Source organism: Poecilia formosa, unplaced genomic scaffold (assembly GCF_000485575.1).
Source record: "Poecilia formosa unplaced genomic scaffold, Poecilia_formosa-5.1.2 Scaffold0, whole genome shotgun sequence".
Classification (NCBI taxonomy): Eukaryota; Metazoa; Chordata; class Actinopteri; order Cyprinodontiformes; family Poeciliidae; genus Poecilia; species Poecilia formosa.
The window spans coordinates 5,989,426-6,001,379 of NW_006799939.1; the positions used below are offsets into that span (position 1 = coordinate 5,989,426).

Below are 11,954 nucleotides of genomic sequence, written 5' to 3' on the forward strand. Positions count from 1 at the left end.
TAAAAAAAAAGAAATCCGCTTGTCATTAGTAGCAGAGAGTGAATAAGCTTCAGCTGCCGACTGGAATGTAAAGGATGCTGCAGAACAAGTGCGATCTCAAGTTGCACAGTAATTACATCTGGGTATCGGTGTGACTAGTTGAGAATTTTGATGACTCATTTAGTGCCGATTTAAATGAGAATCAGTTATACAACTACATTACCACATGGCAGAGTGGAAGTGGAGTCAAAAGTAAGACTGAGTTTTATTTTTAGCTCCGTTTAGAAACTACCACTGAATAAGGATGCAAAATGGAGCATTGGTGGCTTTTACAGATGTGGTTAGTCTGATCTGTGCAGCAGCAGCAGCAGCATTTTATGGTCTAAGAATTTTAAGTAGTGGATCTAAAGCTCTCAGTGCTGTCAGCTCCATCACCCAGGGGATGTCTGAGGCAGAGGCTTTTATCCACGATGGCTTGGAAGCTTTTGGGAGGCTGGAGACATTGCCCTACCATTCAGAGTTCTTATTTATTCACGAAACGAACTGAAGAAACTTCAGAACTTATAGATTTTTTCCCGACAAGCCTCTTACATAAACCAGACTTGAGAGCTTACAGCTCCAGACAGGAATTCTGGTCACCGCGAGATTAAAACATTCAGAGTCTGAACATGCTCAGAATTATCATGCTTTATTAATAAAGTTACAATGACATTTGATGTAGACTGACAATATTGCACATTGCTCAGGCACAGAACAAGTCTTGTATGAACAATACACAAGCTGTACAGAGTAAAGCTCCACTCCAAAGGAAAGGGTCAAGTGAGGGGACTTCACAAAGAACAGTGAACTCACATTAAAGCTTTGGCTGAAGGTTTAAGGTTTCTTCATGAACAGCAACACAAAACATTTCAAATTAGCATGGACTTCCATTTCCCAGAGGTCTTAAATTAAAAAAGAAAAAAAACAAACTAAAAGATATCACAAAACATAACCATCTACTCCGATGATCTGCTTATTAAATATAAATAAATATATAAATAAAGAATAAATACTGTTTGGTCACCACCAAGCTTCCATTTATGGTAACTGTACAATGCAAAAATACTGGTGCTGAAAACAAAGCAGCTGCAATAATCTCATCAAGTGTTTAACAAAAAAAGCTTTTCCATGATACTCTTTGCAAAGTGCTTCTAGTTCAAAGTTAGGTGTGAGCATGCAGGTTTAAAGCGATTATGCGTCCTGTCTACGGGCGACGCGACGAAGTGAGTGCAATCCCATGATGCAACAGCCCCTTATCAGGGCCCCAATGTTGTAGACCGGAGCGTTTCCGTCCACACCGTGCCTCGAGTACAGCCAGGCCACAGTGGGCAGCACAGGGGCTGCCACTGCTACCAGATCAACCAGGAAGCTGTTGCTCCAGTAACGCTTGTCCACCAGTTCCTGTCTTGTCGATTCAAAAGTTTTCTCTTCCTGGGTGGTGAAGTCCAGCTCGTCCATGAACTGGCTGCTCTTCGTATTGTCTGAACAACCGGAATCAGTAGATTTGCTGGATTCATCCACTGTGGATGTGGGTAGCTTTGGGACTTCCAGGAGTCCGCTGGGAGGAGCTGCGTCCCCTAGTGATGACCCGTGGAGCTTCAGCAGCTGAAGTAGTAGAGTCTGCAGGTCTGCAGATATGGACGGAAAGTCGGTCTGAACTTCTTTGTCGTCTGTGTTTTGGTGGCAAGGTGCGTTTGAAGAGATGGTGACTGTGGACGAAAGTGCATTTAGCAGAGTTGCTGGAGAAGACTCGCGGGCCAACTGTCTGTCTTCTGACAGCACAGGCTGCCCGGCTTCGGTCTCCACCAGGGGCCCTTGCCTGCAACTGGAGTCCTGGCTGAAATCAGCTGCAGTAGACATGAAGACTTGCTCAAAGATGTCCTCTCTGTTGGCCATCTCATCGTTCACCAGCAGCCCACTGTCTGCCATTGCCTCTGCTCCCGGATTCCCCATCTCCAGCCCTCTGTCCTCCACACCCATCAGCTTCTTATCACCCCCTTCAGGACCGTCGCAGATGAAGTCCAAGGCACCTTCATCTTGGAGGGCAGAGCCACTCTGGGCAAGCTCCATGCTGTGCAGCAGGGACTCCAGCTTCCTGTTTTGGATGTTGATATCTATGAAGTACTTCTGTATTCCCTTGTCTTTCTCCATCAGGCTGTTCTTCATGGTTTCCACCACCTGACGCAGCTGCCTGATTTCTTTGCGGGCCTCTTTGAGGGACAGCTGAGCCTCCACTCTATGGCATTCTTCTTCAATCCAGTCTTCCCTCATCCTGCAGAGCTGGGACTTGAGTTCTTGGATCTCGTTCTCTCTGGTGAATTAGAAAGCACACTGTCAGAAATGATCCACTTGGTACACCGCATCGTATACAGGGCAGAACTTCCACAAGACATCCAGAATGTTTTCCTTATGCAATAGCTCATTCCTAATTTATTTCTACCAAGTAGATGCTTGGATTGAGCTCCTAGAGGTATTATGTCACCACAGTTTCTTCTAAAGCAGTCATCTAACCAATTTTTAAACAAATGGCAAGAGACATTTCCTTTTCACCAACATTACAAGTAGAAAAGTACAAGAATAAATTATTAATTGAAATGTTTTGCCAGATGCCAACAACAGAAAAGCAGGTTGGAACATGTAAAGTCGATTTGTTGACTTTAGAAGACACTAGCTTTGTTTTCATTACCCATATAGTTGTGCAAATTGAAACTACAAAAATAAATTTGCTTAATGGAAACATGCCAATTAAAAAAAAACAAAAAAAAAACTCATTTGATTGAAATCTGTGTGTTCGCAAAACTGCAACAAAACACTTGTTTTGCACGATGATAGTCATGTGATCAATAACCAAGTGTTGCTACCACAAAGACAATAGTAGTTTGAAGTAGTTTGAGTTTGACAGCACGGTCTGATTTTCAATGACTTCTCACATGAACAAACTTATTCAAGTGTGATTTTCATTATGTTCCTATTTAATGGGAAAAAACATAAATGTGCCAATGCGTCTTCCCCCCTGCACTCCCACTCCCAACATTGGTGGAATATCAAAGTTTTGTACATATTCGTAATGAAAAAACAGCAACTGTTGAGGCACAATTGCTACAACAAATCACTTTTTAATTTTAAATATTGTAAATTGATCCACTTTTTCTATGCGCATGCGTGGTGGGACTCTGTTGTCTTTTTTTAAATGGGCCATGTTGGCAATTCTGCAGGAAGGCATTATTAAAAAGAGGGTGCAATTATACAAGATAAAAATCAGATTTACCCTCAACAAGTTTTCTATGGCTTTATGCATGCAATAAATGAGTAGTTTGTATCCTTGAGCATCAAGATGGAGAAAAACTTGGTGTATTTTAGCCAACACACTTTGACAGCATTAGCCATAATGCTAGTTAAGTTGCCATTTACCCAAATAAAACAAATGGAAAAACTTAACCCACATTAGCCAAACCACATGTAGCGTGAATTGGTTTGTAAAACCAACTTTGGCCAATTTGTAAGTTTCAGCAGTGGGAGCCGTACAACCTGTCATGGACTTTGTTCTCAGACTCCATCAGCTTGGTCTTCAGGTGTCTGATGGCCACTTCCTTCTGCTGCAGTGGGGTCAGGTACTGCTCCGGGTTCGGGGGCCTGACACCGTGGTTGTCTCCGCAGGAGCGGTAGCGGCCCAAGCTCACTCTTCTGTCAAGCACAGAGATGACGACAGTGGTGAAACGGAACATTTACCTCTTCTGGAACAAACACCCATCCGTCTTCATCAAGACATTTTAAAGCAGCACCAAAAAAAAAAAAAGAAACTGATGCTTAAGATGCAAAGTGATTCTGTGGTAAAGGTAATTAGTCTGACTCACAGAGTGCTGTCAGAGCAGATGCTCCCTGAAGCCTGGAATTACTGTTTGACACAGGATTACTGAGAGTCTTGTCTTATGAGCACAAACATCTTAATTTGTCTTTATTAAAAAAAAATAAATCTAATGTCATCTGAGTGCTTTATGACATGTACATTTATTTAAGGGAGAAAGATTCATGGATTTGTTTCTGTTCATTTTTTTGTGGATTTGGACAAAGCAGCATGAAAGCCTCGCTCTCTGGCAATATCCTAGCAACCTGGAATACTTGAGGCTTTGATGCAAATGCTCTGCTCTGCTCTCCTGCCAGAAATAGAACAGCCAAGGAGAAGGCAACACTGGGGAGAAAAGGATGTCACATGACACAAAGCCATACAGGCAGAAAAATCAAAAAAGAGCTGACAAAGGGAAGGTTTTAAAGTGGCAGCAGTTCAGGATTGAGCTGCGAGTACCAGATAAGGAAGAATCCATTTGAACAAAAACCCGAGAAGGCTTCGAGACGAATAGTTTCATTTAAGCGTCAAAGATATTTTTAGGTAATCTTTTTTGTCCATGTAGTGAGCAGCCTAAAGCAGGAAGTAAAAGAAAAAAAAATAAAATAAAATTCCATATCTTCCCACTTCCTCCATTCTGGACTGGCCCGAGTCAGCAAAGTGCCTGCTTTTACATTTGCACTACAAAGTGCTCACTAATCCCAGTCAGACTATAACTAATATAATCCCAGACAGCTGCAAGACAGGAAATGACAGTCTGGTTTTAATCCCACCACCCACTCACTCTCAGCCATTTTGCCTGTTTAGTTAAAACCTCAAATCCCCCAAGTCCATCTTTTTCTCGCCCTCACAGAGAGATTTCTGATAAATGTAAGATGGAAATTTCATCAGGTCATTGTCTTAACATAAATTGCAACCAGAACTTTTTACTTCGCATTGGCAACTTAAACATGTAAGATGATTGGTGTTAAATGAAGGACTTGTACCTGGAAGTGGGACTGGAGTTGCAGCTGCTGCTGAGAGTCGAAGATGCAGCTCTGGGGGGAGTCCTGTAGGGGGCGTAAAGTTCAGAGTCATGCTTCAAAGACGGAACCCCAGCTGGTTTGAAAACTGGGAGCGTTCTGATTTGAGGGTCACGGCTTCAGTGGAGTTTGGAGAAGGTGTTAAAAAAAAAACAACTTATGAATGAGTTAAAAACTGGCAACTTCCTCTGGGCCATCAGAACGATACAAGAGGATTCAGTCAACATACCAGCGTGAAGAAACTTTCTTCCCAACCGAACTCGATGAGAGGATGTCCTTGGTCTTCAGGCTGCCTGTGCTGCTGGAGGAACTGAAATCTGCTTCGCTGCCTGCAGGGGGAGCCGGTGAGATGTTAGCTTGTTAGCAGATTTTAAAAGTTTTTGAAAACATGAGTGAAGATTCTTTATGCTACTTTCTGTGATAGAAAATTGAGGGATTTCTGAGCAAAAGTTAGAAGGCTGCTCTAATTTCCAACACTGTGGCACAATTTCCAACTTGGATTTTTGACTTCAAATTCAAACTGGAATATTTTAACTTCTGTGAGAAAAAAAAAAAAGATTTCCAATTAAGCTACTTACTTTCTTTTTTTTTAAATCAAGATTGAAATTCTCACTTGATACATCACCTGTTTGGAAAAGAACTAATGGCTATGATTCAAAACCAGGTTTAGTTCGTAAGCTGTTGGCTAACCAGGGATTTGTACATTTCTATTTGAAATACGTTTCACAAATCCATCTGTACATCTCATAGGCAGTTCACAATAAATCACAAGAAATGATGCAACGTCCCACTTTACTGGATACGTCCAATTTGAGTCCAGTTTTATAGAATCCAGTTCAGTTCAAGTTGAATTTAAAATTATTCCAAGATCCAGTACAAACCAATCTGATTAGATCAACGTCACATTACATGGAGCTCAATTGTAAAACAATACAGTCACTTTCAGCTGATTGGAGGCTTTTGAAAACTTCTCACCTAAAAACCTTTTATTTTGACAAGTTCAGTTTGACAAGTTTGCCTAGATGCCAGGGTAAAGTCTAAGTCTGCTAATCAATTTATTTGTTTTGGCTTCAATGATTAATGACAGTCACCATTTTCACATGTGTCCATTACTGATGCCCGTTAGCGGTCGTGTTCCTTTCAAATATTCACTTAATTTCAGAAGTGACATTTCAAATTTGTTAGATTTTCATCCTTTCAGGGTTTCTAGACGCACTGGTGCACGTCTTCAGCAGGTGTTGCCTTTGGCAATCCGATGTCGCGACAACAAAATGGATCTGCATTTTATAATTTGTATTACAACTTCATTGCTTTGTCTGTTTCTTGGGTTAAAAAAAGCCCAGCAAACACATTAGTAAATCACATCAAATTTGAATGATACAAAACAAAAGCTTACCAAGTAATTTTCATCTAGTTTCTAGTTCAAATACCTTCATGCACTTGAAGACAAAATTAACTGACAAGTAACTTTTCACCAATATATAGGAGTTTATTTTAAATCAATAATTCTTTAATATTGATTAAAAACAGGACTTGTTCAATTGTCTCCCTTATTATACGATGTTTTCCCCATAGTGGAATAAGTACCTTTTCACAAATATTAAGGAATTATTGACTTAAAAAATTTCTATATCTTGCTGAAAAGTAACTTGTAAGTTACTTAAAGACTACCAAGACTTTTGCAATATAAAAACACTTGGTAAGACTTTGTTTTTTTCAGCGTTCTGCCAAACTAAATCCTAATTCCAAAGATCAGACTAAATGTTAGGATTCATCATCACTAAAATAATGATCTGAGATAATGGAACAATCAAAGTCCTACCTGAGAAACATCTCTTCCCATCAAACAACACCATAGTAACGTGTCTAGTGACAGCTGTGAAAACAAAAAGTAACTCAAACTTGATGACTGTGACCCTTCACCACTTGGTGAGTTAACTGAGGCTGTGTGCATGTTCCCTCAGTGAAGTAACCTCCTGCTAATCAGACTAATTGGCTGAGCGCCTAAACTTTTCCCACAACCAATCACCTGTCTTCCTGCCTCTGAGTCACAATCAGGCACTTTTTTTTCTCTCCCCCTTTTTCTCTTTTATGCTGAGATTAAAAGGGCAGGAAATTTAATTTGGGGGTGAAACTGGAGAACTGTTTCTGCTCTGTCTTAAAAATACACCCTGGTCTCTTTTTAGGAAACAGACTTTGACCCTGACAGTGTTTGTTATGTGATTGGAAATGTGACATGTGACTACCGCTGCTACTGTACTTTGGTCTGTGATGTTGTTAGACAAAAGCCTAAGGAGAAAATAAATCTAACAGAAGAAAACTGTCTAAAGAAACCAAGAGAGGAGATGTTTTGTTTTTTTACACTTTTAAGAAAATAATAAAACATAACATTCTATTAAGGCATAATGATGTATATTGACTCAGCAGTGTTGCATCATTAGATAATATATCACTTTTGAATGACTTCTGCAAAATTTCTATCTTGTAACTACTTGTTTTCATTCTAAAGCTTTTGCTAATGTGTGCATGTGACATGTTCATTTTAAACCGTAAATGAATGACATAAAGAAGTAAATAAGGGATTATGATAAATCTGGGGGAAAGCATTTTAAAATTTTATGATTTTTACTACTACTATTATTATTATTATTATTATTATTATTAATAAATAATTATTTATTTATTTATTTTTAAAAAACTACATTTTGTGACATCTTCTTCTTTACCTCGGGCTCTCAGGGCAGACCTCATCTCCCTCTTGTGCCTGGGCGCGCCGCGGGCCTCCCCGCCGCTCTCCGCCACCACCCTCACCCTCTTCGCTTTGGCTTTGCGCTCCGGCATCGTCGGCGACGCGTGGGCGCTCCGCTCTGAGCCTGACGGAGTTTTGGAGGGGGACACAGACTGACTAGTGGGGCAGCCGGTGTCATCTATTGTGGACAGGCACACAGAACATGCCAGGAACATGCGGGGCGGACCATGCAGTCAACACAAGCAGTCGGTAGCTACGTTTCCACCACTGACGTGCGCAGACGTTAGTCGATATTATGCTTATGTCGAGAGAAAAAGAAAAAAAAAAAACACGATGTCGCAATTGCGGAGTTTCCCTTATGTAAGTAACTAAATTAAAGTCGCACGTTAACAAGCTTGCTCACACGATAAGTCATTGAAAATCGTGGCAGTGATGGATGTAACAGTTACATGTGAAATATTCGTAACTCAGCCACTTCCTGAGACGCTAACGTCTCCAGGAAAATTAACAAAAACAAACCATCGTCCTCCTACTACTTCCTGTCGTCTTCTTCGTCGTTTTTTTTGCAGCAGTAACATCCGGTTGTTAGTCACGTGATGCGAAACAAGCGTTTCCGTTGTATGGAAATGCATCTATTTCACTGAAAAAGCTCTTCATCATAGCGCAAAAACATTTTAGAGAGTTTCTTTTCTAAATTGGCGTTTTTCCATTAGGCTTTTTTTTTTCGTAATTTCAATTCACACACTTTTAATGGAAACGCAGCTAGTCAGAGAGGCTCATCACCTCCGCTCACACACAGACATTCTCCGGTGCATTGTGTTTGCTCCTTGTCTCCACAGGATTGCATTTGAGTCAACATCGAAAAAAAAATTACATTGGCCAGGTCTGTTTTAGGTTACATAATCCACTATGCAAATTTAATCAAACAGCAGAAGCAGCGTAATGCAATTTGGCACCTGACATAACTGATTACAGCATCTGAGGTTTCTATGTTTAATTCAGTATGTAAAGCCCTCCTAATATGTGTTATGCAACGACATTTTACTGTGAAAACTGCTAATCTTTGGCTGATCCTGAGGGTCGTCTTACCGGAGCAAAAGCTGTTGGTGCTGATGGTCCTCTTGGAGTGATCCGAGCTGATGTCGCACTCCTTCCCCTCCTCCTCGGATAGCAGGGAATCAGAAAGAGGCGAGCCTTTGTCCTTCAGCCGGAAAGGATGGAGGACCAAACGTGGGATGCGGCTGCGGGGGCTCCCTTTCTCAGGTGATTTCTTTTCCTGTTGTAAACATTTGTCAGCATAAAAAGTCAAAATAAAAGAATTTAGATTAACATACATAAAGCTTTCTTTTGGAAATAGCTAGGCGTGGGTGATATCGTGATAAACTTAAAGTTTCATCGCGATATTTTGTGGTACTATCGTGATAACGATAAAAGTGATAACTATTTACTCCTTTTTCAATTAACTGTATGGCTGCGATCATACAGCCCAACAAACATAAATAATGTTCTTGAAAAACATTTCTTATATGCTTCTTCAGGACACAAGTAACATAAAGAAGTGTGATCTGAATCACTAAACTGCACACAGTGACCACATTTAATGATACTTTCAAATGTGTTGGTATTTTTCATGCTCTCATCGAACAAACAGTGGAGATAATAGTGAAACCAACAAACCCCAAAAATATGGTCAGTTTAGGTTTTCTTTTTAAACAACATTAATTGAGATGTATTGTGAAGATGATAAATCAACATTCTCATCATGACAAGAAATTTATCGCAATAAATCCTAAACGATACAATAAAAGCCCACCCCTTTTCCAAACTGTTCATAACCCTAAAGCCTTTTCCCATTTCTTTTATTTTCCAACTCTTTCCACAGATTCTCAGTTGTGTTTAGGTCCAGACTTCGACTTGATTTAAATCATTCCATGACAGCGCTGGATCTGGAAGTATGTTTAGGGTCGTTTTTCTGTCAGATTAAGTTGATCTTAAACAAACCATGTTAAACAAACCATGTTAAACAAACGTTATTCACGTTTGTTTAACATGGCAACTTAATAACTTTAATAAATTAACTTGGGCAAACTTCATTTGATTGCTTGTGACCAGTTAGCACGACAAATTTAAGTTTCCACTGTTTTCTTTTTTTAGCGTAGTTGTGAAGAACTATTTCTAACTTCAGGTGATGATTGAACAGTTAAACACTGGAATATTATTTTATACTTCATCCCTAACATGTCCACACACAGTAACTTCTATAGGAAAATGGTTGCGCCAGATTTAATTTAGGTCTATCAGAGTAGAAGGACTGAATATACATGGAAAGCCCATGTTCAGAAAAAAAAGAGGTTTTGTAAAGATATTTATGATTGTCATTTGACAAAATGTGAAATGGCTCAAGGGGTTTTTATAGTTTATGTTACTACTATAGTTATATTTATTATTTATACTACCTCAAACAGCAATTTATACACAATTATTGTCAAAGCTCTCATCAAAAGCTAGAAGAGAAGACTCACCTCATATTCTTGGAATGGTCCCATTGCAGCGTTATTCCCTAACGAGAGGAAGGAAAAGCAGAAATCCAGAGATTTATTTTTGGTACGAAACATGTCTGTGGCAGCATTTTGACGTGGCACTGAAACTGCTCAAAAACAAGAGTCCTCTGTCTGAACTCTGTTACGCCATTAAATCCCACCCTCAACACACACATACACACACACGTACTCACACATTTAGAAACACACACAAACACAGAGCCTGCCTGGTACAGATGACGCATGAATTCTTGACCTGGACAGACGTATAAAAATCCAATCTAATATCTTTGTTTTTTTGTCTGACCCCAATTGAATGAGGTGAAAAACAAAAAATGTGCAGATGCCATGTTTTATTTTGTCCAGATTATTGAATAATTCTAAAACTATTCGACTGAGTTTTACTCTGAGGAAAGGGAAAATGAATTTACAGAAAATAATCATGATCACAAACGTCGACGTGTTTTCTGAAGGATTTATGCGACAGGTTAACACAAAGCTGTGCATAATTGTTAGGTGAAAGGAAAAGAACACATTTTCAAAATGCAAAGGGCATTTTCTGCTTAGATTTGTCTCACTGAGCTATTGTGATAAATATATTGGGCCAAAAAAAACGTATGAAAATGCAAAGCTGCTATAAACAGAATAATGACATCTGTATCTACAGATCTTTTGTTGTAAAAACCAAATTATCATTTCACTTCCACTTCGCAATTATTAATCACTTTGTGCTCATCTGTCACATTAAATCCCTACAAAATACACTAAAGTTAATGGTTATAATGTAAAAGAAAAAACCCACCTTGGTAAGGAATCTACTATTTGATTTTGACTCTCTGACTAAATTTAGAAACCTCTTTAAAAGGTAAACAGGATTCAGAGTCACACACACACACACACACACACACACTGAACACACACACACTGTGACAGACTTAGACTTTGATAGAGTTTGCAGAGCAGGAAAGAACTTGTATAACAGTAAACCTCGGCTTTTGTTCTTGCGCGTTATACACAATATTGAAGCATTTTTTTATTGAAGCCACGGAGATAAATAATGCAGACCTTTATTCATGCTTGGATAAACTTTTTACAGTCGCTTCTCTCTCTCGTTGGTTGCGTAAGTGGGATGAGTTGCATAAGTGCATAAATATTTTTCTACTTTTCTCTGTAAGGAATGATGTCATTTACCTCCAAAGAGGAGGATTGTACATTTTCTAAGCACATCACTGATTTAAATGTTATTTTTTTAAATCCAGCATTGATGACACGACAGTGTTCTAAAATTATCATCCCTGTATTCCATTCTAGGTAACCCAGAATGATTCAAAATTATCCTTTTTTCCCCCCCCAAACCACGGAGGACCAAAGATGATTGCTAAAACGAGTCAGGGTGTCTGGGGAGTCCGAGCTCAGCTCATTTTTAGAAACCGATTTAGGTGGCTTAAATCACTTGTGAGGCCCCGCACCTCCTATTCTGGAGTAGCATCCTGCAGCGAGGCAACACGGCAGAATGAGATTATAAGTACCGATGCTGAACAACAACCGCCTTGCCCTAGCAACACACTTAGCAACAGAGATGAATGAACGAATCAAGCAAGCAAGAGTGGAGCAGCTGAATCTACATATCTGCACAGTGTTCTCATCCTCAGAGGCTGAGGCCTTAGGAATAGATAAAAATAAATAGTTTTAGGGAAGCATAACAGATTTTTAACAATTATGTGATGTTAGTACTAGCATGGGTGTAAAACCATATATATATATATATATATATATATATG

At 39.5% G+C, this 11,954-nt stretch overlaps 1 protein-coding gene across 6 annotated transcripts in view; it reads right to left on the minus strand.

The window, feature by feature from the left end:
- Positions 1-648: 648 nt before the first annotated feature.
- sybu (syntabulin (syntaxin-interacting)) overlaps positions 649-11,954 on the minus strand; it is a 14,068-nt gene continuing 2,762 nt past the window's right edge. Inside the window, exons 2-8 of one of the 6 annotated variants that reach the window (XM_007563914.2) lie at positions 10,156-10,193; positions 8,723-8,909; positions 7,611-7,811; positions 5,114-5,213; positions 4,849-4,911; positions 3,547-3,702; positions 649-2,329 (exon numbers count right to left, since the gene is read on the minus strand). In XM_007563914.2, coding sequence (XP_007563976.2) covers positions 1,210-2,329; positions 3,547-3,702; positions 4,849-4,911; positions 5,114-5,213; positions 7,611-7,811; positions 8,723-8,909; positions 10,156-10,179 — 1,851 coding nt within the window. In that variant the 5' untranslated portion in view covers positions 10,180-10,193 and the 3' untranslated portion in view covers positions 649-1,209. Of the gene's footprint in view, positions 2,330-3,546; positions 3,703-4,848; positions 5,002-5,113; positions 5,214-6,706; positions 7,195-7,610; positions 7,812-8,722; positions 8,910-10,155; positions 10,264-11,954 lie in introns of those variants that run through there. The other 5 variants (XM_007563839.2, XM_016679156.1, XM_007563756.2 and 2 more) reach the window with 5 other exon arrangements.